Source organism: Mastigoproctus giganteus, chromosome 9, assembly GCF_048544385.1.
Source record: "Mastigoproctus giganteus isolate SK-2022 chromosome 9, ASM4854438v1, whole genome shotgun sequence".
Classification (NCBI taxonomy): domain Eukaryota; kingdom Metazoa; phylum Arthropoda; class Arachnida; order Uropygi; family Thelyphonidae; genus Mastigoproctus; species Mastigoproctus giganteus.
Genome location: NC_143583.1, coordinates 219,569,607 through 219,588,218, shown reverse-complemented (window position 1 = coordinate 219,588,218; position 18,612 = coordinate 219,569,607). Strand labels below are relative to the sequence as shown.

General features: G+C 38.3%; 1 protein-coding gene across 1 annotated transcript in view; it reads left to right on the top strand.

Moving 5' to 3' along the window:
* shot (dystonin-like protein short stop) overlaps positions 1-18,612 on the top strand; it is a 1,739,701-nt gene that overhangs the window by 127,619 nt on the left and 1,593,470 nt on the right. The window contains exon 8 of the mRNA XM_090380932.1: positions 1,504-1,597. Coding sequence (XP_090237058.1) covers positions 1,504-1,597 — 94 coding nt within the window. The remainder of the gene's footprint in view (positions 1-1,503; positions 1,598-18,612) is intronic.

Below are 18,612 nucleotides of genomic sequence, written 5' to 3'. Positions count from 1 at the left end.
ATAGTATGCCTGATTCTTCCTTAAATTTATTCAAGCTACTCATTTCCCCAACACCATCTGGCATTGTGGAAATGGGTAGCTCGATTGTTGTGGAAATGGTTAGCTTGACTTGATTAGGCATGTTGCTGACATATTAAATATGGTAGCAACGTGCCTAATCAAGCAACTATAATAAATACAGATTCACTGAGTGCATTAACTGCTTTACAACACAGATATCCTTACCCTCGCCCTATTTTGAAAGAAGTCAAAAACACAGTTAATATATTTCAGAGAATGCAAAACAGTGGTAAGGTTCTGCTGATTCCTGGGCATGCCGATATCCGGGGAAAAGAGAAGCAGATCGAGCAGCTAAAAATTCACTCCTCCCTGTGTCTTCATTTGCCTTCATACCTTATATGGACTACAACCCATTTTCCAGCAGCTGTGTGTTGACCAAACAAACTGTGGTAGGAACAAACTCACAATAAGCTTTTTCAAATAAAGAAAATGCTACACCACTGGAACTGTGGGATTTTTTTTTTAGCTGATGCAATGTTAATTAGCATTAGCATTAGTAGAGGCATATGATGCAAGAAAGCAAGCTTATTCAGCATCAGCCAAAAAAAAAAAAAAACACACACCACTCCCGTTTTACCCCTCCGTTTGTTCGAAATACCTGTCCAGTTGAGCTTTAAATTTGTTTAAATCGCAAATCCGCCCTGCCATGGAATATTGTTCCCACATCTGGGGTGGTGCCTCCAAAACCTCTCTCAGGCTTCTAGATTCCATTCAGAAGAGGGCAGTTAGGTTAATTAATGATTCATCTCTAACAGAGTCTCTCCACTCGCTTTCTCATAGTCGTACTATTTCTGCTGCATGCCTCTTCTACAGATACTTCCATGGGCACTGTTCTTCTGAATTGGCTTCTATAATTCCCGCTCGCTCTCTCTCTCTCTCTCTCTCTCTCTCTCTCTTTCAAAACAGTCTGAACACGTGCAACACCAGCCAACATCCATTTACTGTCCAACTTCAAACCCACAGAACCAACTTTTCATCTTCCTCATTTATTCATTCAACTGCTGTTTTCTGGAACAACCTTCCTTCATACGTATTTCCTGAATATTACAATCTACAGAAGTTCAAGTCCAATGTCAACAAATATCTTCTTTCGTTTTCTCATCCTCCAACCCAAGCACTGTACTAAGTACTATAGGTTCTAATACATCTCGTGTTTGGGGTTCACATAAAAAAAAAAAAAAAAATGTAACTATTTATAATTTTTGTTTTCTCAGCCTGCAGCTGATAACCTCATATTTTAAGATGTTTCTTTATATTAAATGTTTCATTATAGACTTTTATGTTCATAATTACTATAAAACATAAATAAATATTAAGGAGATATTTAAGTAATAATAATTGAGGATATTTAAGTAATAATAATTGAGGATATTTAAGTAATAATAATTGAGGATATTTAAGTAATAATTCCAAATTTATAAATTAAAATTTTTGTCATTTTAGGTTAGAAAAATTGCAGCGTCTTGCTGAAAAGGTTCATAGGGAAAGCAAACAGTGTGATAGTAAAATGAAAGATATTGAAAAAAGAATAAATGAAGTAAGTAGCAGGTGCCTTAATTTTTCAATTTGTCATTTTAGTTCTGTGGTACTTTGAGATGGAAGTTTTTGATTGGTCACACTCAGATCATTATTCAACTTTTCTGTTACAGAAGGCAGATTTGTCTGTCTTCTCTTGATAGATAAGTTTTTAGGATCATGTATACCCATCATTTAGGCTTCTCTGTGCCTTTTGGAATTTTTTTTGACCACATCTTAAGAACAAATTCATAAGTGCTTACTAAACAAAGTGTAAATGTAAAATGAAGCTTTTATTCATTGTAATGGCAGCAGCATGTTGTTGCTGCTGATGTCACACTCATCATCATCACTGTTGCTGTGGTCTGAACATTCACTTTCTTCAAACTTCAAAGTGATTGCATATTTCTTGAAAGACATGGAAACTATCTCATATTTCACTAATTCATACTAATTTTTCATCCTTAGTCTGAGCAAGCGGAAGTATCCCATCAGCATTGAGCCTGCTCAAACCATTCAAGGCCTTATACACCTCAGTCAGATTACCTCGCAGGTGCCTATTCTCCAGATGCTGCAACTTGCAGAACGAACTTTAGCCTTTCTGCTTAAGTGTACCCCTTTGTTCCTCTCACCGGTCTTGTTGCCCTTCTCTGTACTCATTCTAGCAACTCTAGATCCTTCCTAAAATGAGGCCTCCAGACCTGTATACAGTACTCAAGGTATGGCCTGACCATTGCCTTATACAAAGGGATAATCACCTCCTTGTTTCTGCTAGCAAAATTCCTATACAGCAATACCTCACTTAGCATGGCTTCAAACAGCACAGTATTATAACACGGTTTTCAATTAAGTTTAAGTCAAAAATTTACTGTACATATTAAAACTCATTCAACAGCCTACTCTACATATATGCTACAGTACCAACTCTATTGTCTCACATGCACATGTGCCAATAGCTCCCCTCAGGCAGTCAGTCAGCAGCAACCTGCAACAGTGTTCAGTATTCTTAATTCCATCCTTACGGGACGATGTGATAGCTTTTCAAACTTTTCTTTTCACAATTTATTTTTTACCCCTTTATATATGAAACAGCGAGTCAAAAAAAAAAAAAAAAAAAATGGAAAGGGGTGGAGCTACTAAACGTAAATGCTTACATTAGAAAAAAAAAACTTGATGTTATCAAGTGCCATGAAGATGGTGCATTGTATGCTAAAATCGCATGGGAAAATGGAATGAATGACGCATCAGTGCGAACAATTATTCGAAAGAAGGATCAGTATAAAGAGCAAGGAATTTCTACGCATCTTACATGATGAAAGTGATAACTAAGCAATTGGAATTAATTTTGAACCCCATCTTTTATTAATATGGATAGAAGATTGTAACTAAAAGAGAATTCCTTTGAGTCAAAACATCATTCAAGCAAAAGCCATGAGCCTTTATAACATGCCAAAGAAAAAAGAAAGAAATGAAGAGGAGGATAGTAAAGAAATATTTACAGCCAGTCGTGGTTGGTTTTCTGCTTTAAATACCGTGTCGGGCTTCACAATGTTCGTATCTCAGGTGAAAGTGCAAATGCAAACAAAGATGCTGCTGCAAGATTTCCCAATGAATGGAAGACATCATTGAAGAAGGTGGCTACAAGGACGAACAAATTTTCAATGTTGATGAAACTGAACTGTTCTGAAAAAAAAAAAAGCTCTCACAAACTTTTTTTAGCTGAAAAGGAAAAGGCCCAACCTGGATATAAAGCATCAAAAGATCGTTTAACACTTTTGTTGGGTGGAAACTCATCTGGGGATTTTAAATTGAGGCTTCTATTCGTGTTGGGAGCAGAAAACCCAAAACTCTAAAGGGTTGCGTAAGAGCCACATTGCCTGTAATTTGGCAATCCGATAAGATAGCATAGATTACAAGAGCATTGTTTACAGAATGGTTCACAAATTGTTTTTATCTGACAGTTGAATGTTACTGCAAGGACGAAGGGATGGAGTTCAAAATTTTGTTGCTCTTACACAATGTGCCAGCCATCCACTTTAAATTTCTCATCACAATGAAAATGTAAAAATATGCCATCTTCCACCTAACACAAGGTCTCTCTTACAACCCATGGATCAAGGCGTAATTGCCACAATCAAGGCATATTATCTGTGGCAAACTTTCAAGTGATTGAAGCTCCAACAGGAGTAGGATCATCATCTTTAAAAACATTTTGGAAAAATTATAACATCAGGAATGCGATTGAGAATATACCTGCATCTAATTAATTGCCAACAACATGCGTTCTGTTTGGCAGCATGTTTTTCCCCATTTGTAAAATGATTTCACTGGTTTTGAATCGAAAGTTCAGACAATTGCCAAAGATATTATGAAGAATGGAAAAGACTCGGGATTCAAAACTTTGGACACTGCCAATGTACGTGACTGCATTTGAAGAAGAGGAAGGCAATTCTGAAGTGGATAACACTGAAGTGGCACCAAAAAGAATTTTCAACAGAAAACTGGAGAAAGTTTTTCGGGAGGTTGACATGGCCTGCAAGGTGATTATGAATGGAGATCTGAATGTTGAACGTAACATCAAAATATGGAAAATTTTACAAGAAGGGATTTGATGTTACAAATACTTGTATGCCGAGAAAAAGAAGAGAGGACTTCGCTAGAATCCATTATTGAAATACCTAAATAAACAATAAAGCTTTTTTGTCATCTCTCTTAATGTTACCTTTTTATTAATAAAATTTTTGCAATATTTTTTTTTCATTAAAATCCTTTTAATTGGCTATCAAGAGCAAATTGTTTATAGATTTATTATAATTTGTTTATAGACTGTTTCTCAGGTACACATTCAATTAAAACCCATTATAATTATACGTCAATCAGTACGGTTTCAAATAACACGAAACAGTTTCGGTACGAATTATCAGCTCTATGCGAGGCATTGCTGTATATCATTGACAAAACTCCATGACCTGCTCTGGCAGCCCATCTGCACTGCTCAGAGAACTTAAATCTGACTGCGCAATTACCCCTAGGTCTTTTTCATTCTCCACCTCCCAGAGTGTAGAACCACACAGTTGGTACGTTTCTCTTGAGATACTGCTACCCATATTCAGTACTTTGCATTTTCTCAATGTTAAACTTCAGTTGCCACCTCTCAGCCCTTCTGCCTAACTTTTCTAGATCCTGTTTCAGTAGCATACTGTCTTTAGTGTCATTAATAACCCTGCCAACCTTTGTATCACCTGCAAACTTGGACTCAGATAGCTAACAAACTAAATGAATATTTTGCATCAACATTCACACATGAGGAGTTATTCAGCGAGGGGAATGCCAGAGGTGTATTCAACTCTAGCAGTAAGCTTGAGAATCTTGTAATAACTGAGAGCAAAGTGGAGGAGAAATTGTTGAAGATAAACACAAGAAAGGCACCTGGGGTGGATGGGATCTATCCAGTTATATTAAAGGAGGCAGCAAAGGAAGTAAGCAAACCCTTAGCCATAATTATGAGAGCTTCCTTGGACTCAGGGGAGGTACCCATGGACTGGAGATGTGCAAATGTGACCCCAATTCACAAAGGGGGATCAAAGGCTGACACAAGTAATTATAGACCTGTGAGTTTTACTTCTGTTCCTGGAAAATTAATGGAGGCACTGGTTAAAGAAGCACTGCAGGATCATCTAGACAAGACTTCAGTTATAGCTAGGACACAGCATGGTTTTGTTAAGGGTAAGTCTTGCCTGACCAATTTGATTGGATACTATGATGCAGTCACAAAAGAACTGGATGCAGGGAATAACTTTGATATTATATACTTGGATCTTAGAAAGGCTTTTGATACTGTTGCACATGGAAGACTGCTGCACAAATTGGAGCAGTGTGGCATTGGAGGCAAACTGCTGCTATGGATAAAGGGGTGGTTGAGGGGGAGAAGACAGAGAGTGGTAATCAATGGACACTGCTCATCGTGGACTAATGTTATTAGTGGAGTCCCTCAGGGTTCAGTATTGGGTCCTTTATTGTTTTCTGTATTTATAAATGATATTGATGATGGTATATCAGGCTTAATGTCCAAGTTTGCAGACGATACGAAGGTTGGCAGGGTTGTCAAGGACACTACTGACACTGTGCTGCTGCAACAGGATTTGGAAAGGTTGAGCAGATGGGCTTCGAGGTGGCAAATGAAGTTTAACATTGACAAATGTAAAGTACTACATATGGGAAACAGCAACCCCAGAGCAACGTATCAACTCTGTGGTACTACACTGACAGTGGTAGAGAATGAAAGGGACCTGGGGGTGGTTGTGCAGGCAGATATGAAGTTCTCTGAGCAGTGCAGACGGGCTGCAAGAGTAGCTCATGGTGTATTGTCAATGATATATAGGAATTTTTCTAGCAGGGATAAGGAGGTGATTATTCCCTTGTATAAGGCAATGGTCAGGCCACACCTAGAGTACTGTATACAGGCCTGGAGGCCTCATTTCAAGAAGGATGTAGAGCTGCTGGAATGAGTACAGAGAAGGGCAACTAGATTGGTGAATGGGACAAAGGGGTGCTCTTACGAAGAAAGGCTTAAGTTTTGCGAATTACAGTGTCTGGAAACCAGGCACCAGCGAGGTGATCTGATAGAGGTGTACAAAGCCTTGAATGGTTTGAGCATGCTCAATGCTGATGGGATTCTTCCTCTTGCTCAGAATAATCGCCTGAGAGGGCATAAATTCAAATTGAGGAAAGACAGATGTAGGATAGATGTGCGGAAATTTGCCTTTAGCCAGCGGGTGGTTGGTAGGTGGAACAGACTTCCATCCCTTGTCGTGGAAGTTGATAGCCTAAATAAGTTTAAGGCTCAGCTGGACAGGTATTTCGAACGAACAGAGGGGTGAAGTGGAAGTGGTTATTTTTATTTATTTATGTTACTTTTTTTTTTTGGCTGATGCTGCATAAGCTTGCTTTCTTGCATCAAATGCCTCTACTAATGCTAATGCTAATGCTAATTAAGCCTGATATACCTTCCTCAATATCATTGATAAATACACAAAACAACAATGGGTCCAGCACCGAACCCTGGGGGACTCCGCTAATAACATTAGTCCATGTAGAGCAGTGTCCATTTATTACCACTCTCTGCCATCTCTCACTCAACAATCTCTTTATCCATTGCAGTAACTTGCCCTTAATGCCACACCGCTCCAATTTGTACACCAGTCTTCCATGTGCAAAAGTATCAAAAGCTTTCCTGAAATCCAAGTATATGATATCAAAATTATTTTTTCATCCAGTTCCTTTGTAACCATATCATAGTATACAATCAGATTGGTCAAACAAGACTTCACCTTAACAAACCCATGCTGTATCTGAACTATTGCTGCTGTCTTGTGTAAGTGATTGATCCTGTATCACCTCTTTAACCAGTGTCTCCATTATTTTCCCTGTAACAGAAGTTAAACTAACAGGTTTATAATTTTTTGTGTCATCCTTTGAAAATTCCTTTACGAATTGGAGGTAGATTTGCACATTTCAAGGTTTAGGCATAAATTGTTGTCAAATGAACTCATGAGACTCGTGGCAGAGAAGAAAAATGCATGGGATGCATATAAATTATCAGGCGACACAGAAGCCTATGGTGGATATAAGCTAGTCTGTAATCAAATCACAAAGGAGGTTAGGCAGGCGAAGGTAGATTACGAGATGTCTTTGGCAAAGGATGTTAAGAAAAACAAGGATTTCTTTACTTATATAAACTCTAAAAGGAAGGGGATGAATCAGATTGGTCCACTTGATATCGATGGTTCGACTGTTGATGATCTTGCTCAAATAGCAAACAAACTGAATGAGTATTTTGCATCTACATTCACACAGGACGGGTTATTAAGGATTGAAAATGCCAGAAGGTTATCAAATTGTAGCCAGGTGCTTAATGATTTTGTAATAACTGAGAACAAAGTGGAGGAGAAATTGTTCAAGTTATACCTAAGAAAGGCACCTGAGGTGGATGGGATCTATCCAGTTTTATTAAAGGAGGTGGCAAAGGAACTAAGCAAATCCTTAGCCATAATTATGAGAGCATCCTTGGACTCAGGGGAGGTCCCCACAGACTGGAGATGTCCAAAAGTGTCCTCAATTCACAAAGGGGCATCGAAGGGTGACACGAGTAATTACAGATCAGTTAGTTTAACTTCTGTTTAGGTAAAATAATGGAGTAACTGTTAGGTAAAATAATGGAGTAACTGTTAAAGATGCATTGCAGAATCATCTAGAAAAGACTGCAGCAATAATTCAGACAGAGCATGGGTTTGATAAGGGACAGTCTTGTCTGACAAATTTGATTGGATATTATGATGTGGTTACAAAGGAAGTGGATGCAAAAAATAATTTTGATTTCATATACTTGGATTTCAGGAAAGCTTTTGACACTGTTGAGCATGGAAGACTACTGTACAAATTGGAGCAGAATGGTATTAAGGGTAAGTTGCTACAATGGATAAAAGGATGGTTGAGTGGGAGAAGACAGAGGGTGGTAATCAATGGGCACTGCTCTTCGTGGAGGAATGTTATTAGTGGAGTCCCAAAGGGTTTGTTGTTGGATCCACTGTTGTTTTGTATATTTATCAATGATATTGATGAAGGTATATCAGGCTTAGTGTCAAAGTTTGTAGATGATGCAAAGGTTGACAGGGTTTTTAATGACAGTAATAGCAGTCTGCTACTGCAACAGGATCCAGAAAATGGGCTGAGAAGTGGCAACTGAATTTTAAAATTGACAAATGCAAAGTACTGCATATGGGTAGAAGTAACTCAGAGGAACGTACCAGCTGTGTGGTACTACACTTAGGGTGGTAGAAAATGAAAAAGACCTGGGAGTAATTGTGCAATCAGATATGAAGTTTTCTGGACATTGCAGACAGGCTGCAAAAGCAGGACATGGGTTTTTGTCAATGATATACAGGAATTTTGCTAACAGGAAAAAGGAGGCGATTATCCCTCTATATGAGGCAATGGTCAGGCCATGCCTTGAATACTGCATACAGGTCTGGGGCCCTCATTTTAGGAAGGATGTAGATTTGCTTGTACGTGTGCAGAGAAGGGCAACAAGATTGGTGAGGGGAATGAAGGGATCCTCTTATCGAGAGAGTTCTGCAAATTGCAGTGGCTGGAGACTAGGCACCTGCGAGGTGATCTGATTGAGGTGTATAAAACCTTGAATGGGTTGAGCTCCTTGAATTCTGATGGGATTCTTCCACTTGTTCAGATTACGAATCTAAGGGGCCATAAATTCAAATTAAGGAAAGACAGCTGTAGAATAGATGTGCTGAAATTTTCCTTCTGCCAGAGGGTGGTTAATTGCTGGAACAAACTTCCATCTGTCGTTGTGGAAGTTGATAGGTGAAATAAATTTAAGAAGGACCTGCACAAACATTTAGAGGGAATGGTTGTGTGAATTTTTTTTTTTTTTTTTTGGCTGATGCTACATAAGCTCACATGCTTGCTTTCTTGCATCACATGCCATGATTACTATTGCTATTACTATCTGCAGTTCATGATTATGGCTAAGGATTTGCTTACTTGCATCACATGCCGCTACTACTACTTTGCTTGTTGCCTCCTTCATTATAACTGGATAGATTCCATCTGCCCCAGGTGCGTTTTTTATGTTTAACTTCAACAATCTCTCTTCCACTTTGCTCTCAGTTATCTGAAATTCACTTAGCTCCCTGTTAGTTTGATAAACTTCTGGCATTCCCCTTCTTGAATGCCAGAAGTGTGACTGTAGATGAAAAATACTCATTGAGTTTATCAGCTACTTGAGCAGGATCATCAATAGTCGAACCAACTATGTTAAGTGGACAAATCTGATTCATCTCCTTTCTTCTAGAGTTTACATAAATAAAGAACTCTTTGCTGTTTTTCTTTACATCCTTTGCCAAGGATTTCTCGTAATCTGCCTCGCTTGCCTAATCTCCTTTGTGACTTGATTACAGACTAGCTTATATCTGTCGTAGGCTTCTGTGTCACCTGATAATTTATATGCATCCTGTGCATTTTCTTCTTTGCCACGAGCCTCATTAATTCATCCGACCTTCATTTAGGCCTGAACCTTGAACAGTATTTCTTAGTTGGTATAAAAAGCCTGGGAACCTCCACGATTAAGTCCCTGATGGCTTTCCATTTAAAATTCACTGTTGGTAACATCATTAGTTGATCCCACTCTATAGAATTTAAACACTTTCTGAGACCTCTGTACTGACCTTTATGAAAACAAAAACCCTTCTCTTTACCTTTGATGGTAGTTACATCTTTAAATAAATTCCATGTCGGTACACTGTGATCACTGTCACCTAGTGGTTCCTTTATCTGCAAATTCTTAATGCATAAATTATCACTGCTGATAATTGGATCAAGGATATTACTCCCTCTGGTTGCCTCTTGAACATACTGCTGTAGAAAACAATCTTCGAATAAATCCACAAAAGTCTTGTTACCGTGTGAGTGACCAATCCACAAGTTCCATTCAGTATCTGGAAAGTTAAAATCCCCTATTACAAGACATTCTGATTTATTGGCCCATTCTGTTTCTCTGCAGAACTGTTCATTGTACTCATCAGCGTCATTAGGCCTATAACATACTCCTACTCTCATTTTCCCTTTCCCAGTGTTTATGTCACACCAAACAGACTCAACATTGCACTGTCCACCTGTGTCAACTGGATGCACTTCCTTAGATTTTATGTTTCTTAACTAACAGCATATCCCGTCTTCCCTTCCCACCCTGTCTGTCCTTTCTGTACACATTATACTCCCCAAATTCCAATTCTGCACTGCTTATATCTGGTTAAACCATGTCTTTGATATCCTAACCATATCTGCCTTTGATGTCGGTACTTCAAATTCATCAATTTTATTTAATATACTTCTAGCTTTAGTGTACATGCAAGTATATATGCACTTGTTCTTACTCTTTGTTACCCTAACACAGCCCATGTATTTACTTGTTCCATGATGACTCCTAGCAGCTCTTGAAATCCCCAGCAACTTGCTATCTAGACTGCTGCTCATTACAATAGAAGCAGTGCAAGAATCACTTTCACTTCTGCTTGCGGCTACTGTTAATCTTTTAACCTGTGAATCCACCCAAACTAGAAGTTTCTGACCCACCTAACACTGCCTTGATAGCATCAGAAAATATTCTTGCACCCTTTCTATTTAAGTGTATCCCATCCCTGTAGAAGCAGTCTCTCCTGTTAGCAAGCACAGACTATGCTGAAAAAAATTCTACTCCCTGAGCTTTGCACAGCTCTCCAGGACCAAATTGATTGACAAGACTCTTATCATATACTCCCTCCTATTGTGTCTGGGCAGAATTGCAGACACTTTTAAATTTTACCTTAATTTTTGACTTTTTTTCTTCATTGACCTGTACTTGTTAATTAAATCTGCAGATCTCTTACTCTTAAGGCCATTATTGCTCCCTGTGTATATCACCTTTTGTGCCCTTAAAAGGTGATATCTGCTTCACAATGGCATCAACTTTTACCCCTCACAGAGATACCTTGGTCTTGTTCCACCTATCTTTTTTGCATAATATATTTCCTGTCTCCCTGACAATGACTTTCATCAACCGGTGAAATACCACCACTTTGCTTATTGGAGGCTTGAAGTGGTGAAACCCATGTTTAGTCTCTAGAGCAAAGTTTCTGGCATCCCCCCTCCCACCATACTTCTCCTTCAACCCATGCATGGTACTAAGTACTATAGGTTTTGATACCTTTCGTGTTTGGGGGTTTCATGAAAAAAAAAAAAAAAAAAAAAGTAGTCACTGACAATAGCTAGTTCTTGTGGGAGCGCTGCATTTTGCCTTGGAGTTTGCCGCTGTGTTGCCTGATGCACAGGAGTGAGCTCTGGCATTGAGTTGGGCAGCTGAGAGCTTGATGGGCCCCTCATATTAATTTCTTCAAGGGCATTTACTCTATACCTCAAACTCTCAAGATTCCCATCAGAACGCTGAGTTGGCGCCTAATTTCTTCACAGTCTCTGCACCTAGTGCGCGCGACACACACACACACACACACACACACACACACACACACACACACACACACACACACACAAAAACATCCTCCTTGGCTAGATCATGTCCTGTTCTAGACAGATCTGCAAACATTTCGCATTTCTCGCATTGCTTTGGACTGTTGGAGAATTGCTCCCTTTGATTCTCCAGAGCACTGTGGCTATTCTGTGAATGCTTCTTTGCTGCTCTAGTCTGGGTCATGATTCCGTTTAAATATAATTGAATTAACAATGAAATTTAATAATATTAATAAATTTTAAAATATTATACTAATCTAACAGATTTCTAAAGCAGTGCTATGTATTTCACTATCTAGTGTTACGTTAAACTTTACGGTATTCTGTTTTGTATAACAGTGCGGCAAGTTATGAACGTAAAATCTACGGACACTAAGTATTAACTTTCAAAATTACTATCTAAATTCAAAATAAACCCTGGATCTTGGCTAGAACTATAAAGCAACTTATAGAAAATAATTTAGTAGAACAATTAAGTCAATGAAATGACTAAATATAAATGAAAACTTAGCATTTGCCAGAGCTGCAAAAATCTTGACCGACATGGTAGTAACCAACCTTTAAAGCATGGATCTGAAATTTCAGTATACCATAATCTTCTAAAATGATAAATGAATCCCCAATAAATAAAACTAATCATTTCATATGAGTTAGAATTTGAAAAGAAATAAATATACCAATATATCTGTTAAATAAAACAATGATAGAGCCTCACAGTTTTATAAAAAAAAAAAAAAAAAAAAATGTTGCATTGAAAATAAACAAAAAACAATCACGATCCTTTTTATTTTTTGTTGCCTTACTCACAATGTGAAATGGTCACACAATAGAAGAGCTACTTTTTTGAGAAGGCCACCTGGACATTTTGACCATACTGCCTCTAGCCATGGCTAAAGATATAAAGATATCACTACATGCACTTAGTATATTGGGTTATAAGGTGCAGGGAATTTTAGGCAGTAATTTCCAGGAAAAAAAATTATATCTGATGATCTGGAAAATATGGTATATTTTGGCATCATGTCAGCAACTATATGGTCGGAAAGACAGAAAATACTTGTTAACATTATTTGTCACTTCTTTGGAGAGCTCTGAAATTATGCCACCGCAGACTTGTGGATTTTCTAAAGGGCTTATTGATCATGGCTGTAGTTAGCCAATCTCAGGTGGAGGGACCTAGCTTCCCCTCACCCTCCCAAGTTATTCTGTGTTTTTCAGCCCACATAACATTCAAATTGTCTCATGGACATGCACACACTTGAACAGATATCATTCACATTGGGTGCAAAGGGCCTAAGTTGCTGATGCACCCAAAAACCAACAATGTTGTCCACAATATACTTGTTTTAGGCCTGATAAAACTAGGACATGGTCAGGAGTGAATGTGCAGTAGCACATGCTCTTCAAGTGGACTGTTGTTCAAGCTGGTGACTGCTAAATGAGATAAGGATTGTACTCTTTATTTTTTAAGGAGTCCTTATGTGCTGTAATGTAATAACTAGATCGTATTTATAGCTTAGCTTAATTTTCTAGGATTGTATTCATGATTTATTGTAAATTCCTTTGGCCTGGTAGTTGTAGAGTATAAAGAAGAACATTTTTTTTTTTCTTTTTTTTTTTTAATTTGAATTTTTGGATAGTAATTTTCAGGAAATGCATACAAAGGAAGTTGAATAAGAATGGAAGGGATAAATGAGCAAAGTTGATTATTTGAATCATTATTTGGAGTTGCCTATTCGAGGACTGATTTGGAAAAAATAATTGCAATTACAGTTGCTAATTCAGAAAAACAATGCCCATGGAAATATCTATGGAAAAGGCATGCACCAGAAACAGAACATCATTGTGATGGGGAATGGATTGAGTTTGTAAGTGAGAAATCATTAATCAGCATGATTTGCTTCTTTTGGATAGAGCCTAAAGGTTTAATAGAAGTTTTGGGGTGTCCTTTCTAGACGTGAGAAGATTTGTGTGGTTTGATTTAGAGGTTTTGGCATGATGACTACCATGATCATATTGTGCTTATCAAATTATTTTCCATGTGATGAGCTTCTGACTGAACACACACTGACCACGAATGGAAAAAAGACACTTAACTTCTTTAGAAAGGTGAAGACTTCCTCTGGGTTTGCATCAGTTCCCAAGACATGTTTTAATGTTATACTTGTTTTTCTTGTCGATTACAAGGGCATGCAAGTGTAGTATGTTTTATTGTAAGAGCAGTATATCAGTGAATTCATTGTTGGGGATCTCGTCGTCTTAGGAGGTAAAGATGAGTTTTATGAGGAATCCAATTCATAGCAAGAACTACTTCTGCTTGGCTTATTTTCCTAATGTAGTTTCTAAATTTCCATAAGTTTGATTTTGGATATAATCTTATCATCATCAGCCATTTTCAATCCACTGCAGGAAGAAAGCCTCTCCAGCAACTTTCCAGTTACTTCTCTTTTGTGCAATGGCGATTAACTTACTACTCATGAACTTGTGAATTTCATCTGTCCATCTCCGTTGTCTTCCAGGTCTTCTTCTAGCTCTTGTTGGGTACCATTCTGTTATTTTCTTAGTCCATCTGTCATCATGTCTTCAAGCTATGCATCCTGTCCAAGACCATTTTAGTTCTTTAGTTTTGATAAGAATGTCCTTTACTTGAGTTTGCTGCCTAATCCATGTGTTTCTCTTCTTATCTAACAGTCTGATTCCTAATATAATTTGTTCCATTCTTCACCGTGTAGTTCTCAGCTTCTCTTCCATTCTTTTGGTAGGCGCATCCGTAGCCAGGTGGGAAGGAGCAGCAGTGCGTAGCACACGCTTCTTGATTAGACCGGGGTTCGAGCCCGTCACCACCAAATACGGAGGATGCGGAAAGGTCATGGAATGACCACCGCATATCCTGTACCAATATGGACTTAGTTGCTAATGCTCCAAATAACAAACAAATAAACAACATTCTTTTGGTGAGTGCCCAAGTTTTACTTACATAAGTCGTGGTGGGGAGTATACATTCTTTAATTATTTTATGTTTCTGACAAATTGTTTCTCAGTATGTGACTGTATTTCCTGAATGCTATCCATCCAAAATTTACTCTTCTCTTGACTTCCAGCCTTTATCATTATTACAGCTAATGACTTGTCCCAGATAAGTATATGAATCCACCTTTTCAATTAGTTCTCCTTCGATGATTATATCCCTTTCTGTGGCATACTTGTTCATCATTACAGTCAGTCCTTGTATAACACGTGTTTACACTACACGAATTTGATCATACACAATTTATGAATAGGGGAACGATATTGTATATAACACAAACCGAATTCACTTATGCACGATTAGCCTTTGTGTTTACAAGAAACGGCAGTCGAACGCGGAATCACTCCAACTGAATGCAACATGATAGGAATGAAGAGAAGATTCTGAAAATATATCAGTAAAGAGGAAACACATTTCACCATAATAACATAAAAACCCACACAATTCCAGCTATCAGTATTATCGCAAATGCAATTAGTTCGAGTTTACTACCAGTTTATAAGAGATTCCACTAGCAGAAATGCAACTGAAAATTGTTTTTATTGTTTTATGGTAGTAATCCCCAGAAATGTGCTTTAGTAAAATGTGAGCTAGTGAGGTGTTAATAGTGTGTCTCTGCCTTTATGGGTGTTGTTCAGTGGCATGGCTACCATATAGGCAGGCAAGGCAATTGTCTCTGGGCCCTTTATGGGCCCGGCGTCTTTGGCTGTCTCCTATTTTTGCAATTTTCATTAAGTAGGAGCCTGAACATGTTCTTTGCCTCCGGGCCTGAAAAAGGGTTACTACGCTACTGGTGTTGTTTATTCAGTTGCTACATGTGCGCAACTTTGTTTATGTGTATCAAGCGTGCCTCCTCATTTTGTAATTGTGCTTTATTCCCTAAAAATGAGTAAAATACTTAAAAGGTGTGAAAATGAAGCTTCCTGGTGAAGACACTACAGATTCAGAGAGAAAAATAAAAGCAATATCGATAAACAGAGGCAGACTGGGTCAAAAATTCTCATCCGAGAAAATTTGTAGTTGCCTCATACTAGCGTTTATGGCCAAAATCATACTGGTCTCCATTGTCTTCTGGCCTCTGGCCCACCGGGATTTCCCCAGTAAAGCTTATGGACAGTCCACCTGTCGATTAAGAAAAAATATGAAATTGTGAAACGCTTCAAATGAAATGAAAGACAATATGATATTGCACATGCTCTGGGCCTAAATGAGACAACGCCGAGAATTAGAAAGAATGCAGGGAAAATAAAAACTTTCATAGCAGGAACAACTCAAAGTGTAATTAAAATCCATTTGATCAAGACACAAAGAATTGGAAGAGATGGAACGGCTGTCATCTGTTTGGATAGAAAATCAAACAAAGAACAAGTTTGCTTACAATACAAACAAAAGCAGTAGCAATATTTTATTATGTAATAGTCGTAATTAAATACGTAGTATTTTGTTACGATTATTTATTGTGTTTGGTAATAAATGTGTGTTCAATCTTGGGTGGTCAGCACCTAACCCTATTTTTCCCATAGGGCCTGTTGTTTATATTGCATGAGGATTTCTAGGAACACAACTATCATGCTATATGAGGACTAACTGTATTTTGTTTTAGCCGTATTCATCTTTAGTCCGAAATCCTTATTAACTCTGCATAACTGAATAAGATTTTCCTCTAATTCTTTGGGATTGTGGCTTATGATCACAATGTCATCTGCAAATCGTAATTGGTTTAGGTACTCTCCATTCACATTGACTCCTTTCTGCAACCAGTCTAATTTTCTAAAAGCTTCCTTAAGGGCAGCATTAAACAACTTTGGAGATATTGTGTCTCTTTGTCGAACTCCTTTCTCAATTTTAAATTTGCTACTGTCTTTGTCTAGTCTAATAAAGGAAGTAGCATTCTCATATATTTTCTTCAAAATCATAATATATGGGGTATCTATGCCTGGTCTTTCCAGTGCCCGAAACATTGCCTTATGCTGTATGGAGTCAAATGACTTTTCATTAGCATTAGTAGAAGTATATGATGCAAGAAAGCAAGCTTATGCAGCATCAGCAAAAAAAAAAAAAAAAAAAAAAAAAACCCACTCCCATTCAACCCTCCGTTCGTTCGAAATACCTGTCCAGCTGAGCCTTAAATTTATTTAGGCTATAAAATTCCACAACAAGGGATCGAAGTCTGTTCCACCAACCAACCACCCACTGGCTAAAGGCAAATTTCCGCACATCTGCCTTTCCTCAATTTGAATTTATGGCCTCTCAGGTGATTATCTGAGCAAGAGGAAGAATCCCATCGGCATTGAGCATGCTCAAACCATTCAAGGCTTTATACACCTCTATCAGATCACCTTACTGGTGCCTAATTTCCAGACACTGTAATTTGCAAAACTTAAGCCTTTCTTCGTAAGAGCAACCCTTTGTTCCATTCACTAATCTTGTTGCCCTTCTCTGTACTCGTTCCAGCAGCTCTCATTATTCTTGAAATGAGGCTTCCAGACCTGTATATAGTACCCAAGGTGTCGCCTGACCATTGCCTTGTACAAGGGAATAATCACCTCGTTATCCCTGCTAGAAAAATTCCTGTATATCATTGACAAGACACCATGAGCTACTCTTGCAGCCCATCTGCACTGCTCAGAGAACTTCATATCTGCCTGCACAATTACCCCCAGGTCCTTTTCATTCTCTACCACTGTCAGTGTAGTACCACAGAGTTAATAAGTTGCTCTGCGGTTACTGTTTCCCATCTGTAGTACTTTACATTTGTCAATGTTAAGCTTCATTTGCCAGTTCTCCGCCCATCTGCTCAACCTTTCCAAATTCTGTTGCAGCAGCATAGCGTCAGTAGTGTCCTTAACAACCTTGCCAACTTTTGTATCGTCTGCAAACTTGGACATTAAACTTGATATACCATCATCAGTATCATTTATAAATACAGAAAACAACAATGGACCCAACACTGAACCCTGAGGAACTCCACTAAGAAGATTAGTCCACGATGAGCAGTGTCCATTGATTACCACTCTCTGTCTTCCCTCCATCAAACATCCCTTTATCCATAGCAGTAATTTTCCTCCAATGCCACACTGCTCCAATTTGTGCAGCAGTCTTCCATGTGCAACAGTATCAAAAGCCTTTCTATGATCCAAATATATAATATCAAAGTTATTCCCTGCATCCAGTTCTTTTGTGACTGCATCATAGTATCCAATCAAATTGGTCAGGCAAGACTTTCCTTTAACAAAACCATGCTGTGTCCGAGGTATAACTGAAGTCATGTCTAGATGATCCTGCAGTGCTTCTTTAACCAGTGCCTTCATTAATTTTCCTGGAACAGAAGTTAAACTCACAAGTCTATAATTATGTGTGTCAGCCTTTGATCCTCCTTTGTGAATTCGGATCACATTTGCACATCTCCAGTCTATGTGTACCTCCCCTCAGTCCAAAGAAGCTCTCATAATTATGGCTAACGGTTTGCTTACTTCCTTTGCTGCCTCATTTAATATAACTGGATTGATCCCATCCACTCTGGGTGCCTTTTTTATGTTTATCCTCAACAATTTCTCCTCCACTTTCCTCTCAGTTAGTACAAAATCATCTAGCTCATTGCCAGAGTTTACTTCACCTCTGGCATTCCCCTTCCTGAATAACTCCTCATGTGTGAATGTAGATGCAAAATGCTCATTTAGTGTGTTAGCCACCTGAGCAGGATCCTCAACTGTTGAACCATCAATATCCAGTGGACCAATCTGATTCATCCCTTTCCTTCTAGAGTTTACATAGGTAAAGAACTCTTTTCTGTTTTTCTTTGCATCCTTTGCCAAGGATTTCTCATAATCTTCCTTTGCCTGCCTAATCTCCTTTGTGGCTTTGTTTCAGACCAGCTTATATCTTTCATAGGTTTCCATGTCACCCATTAATTTATATGTATCCCATGC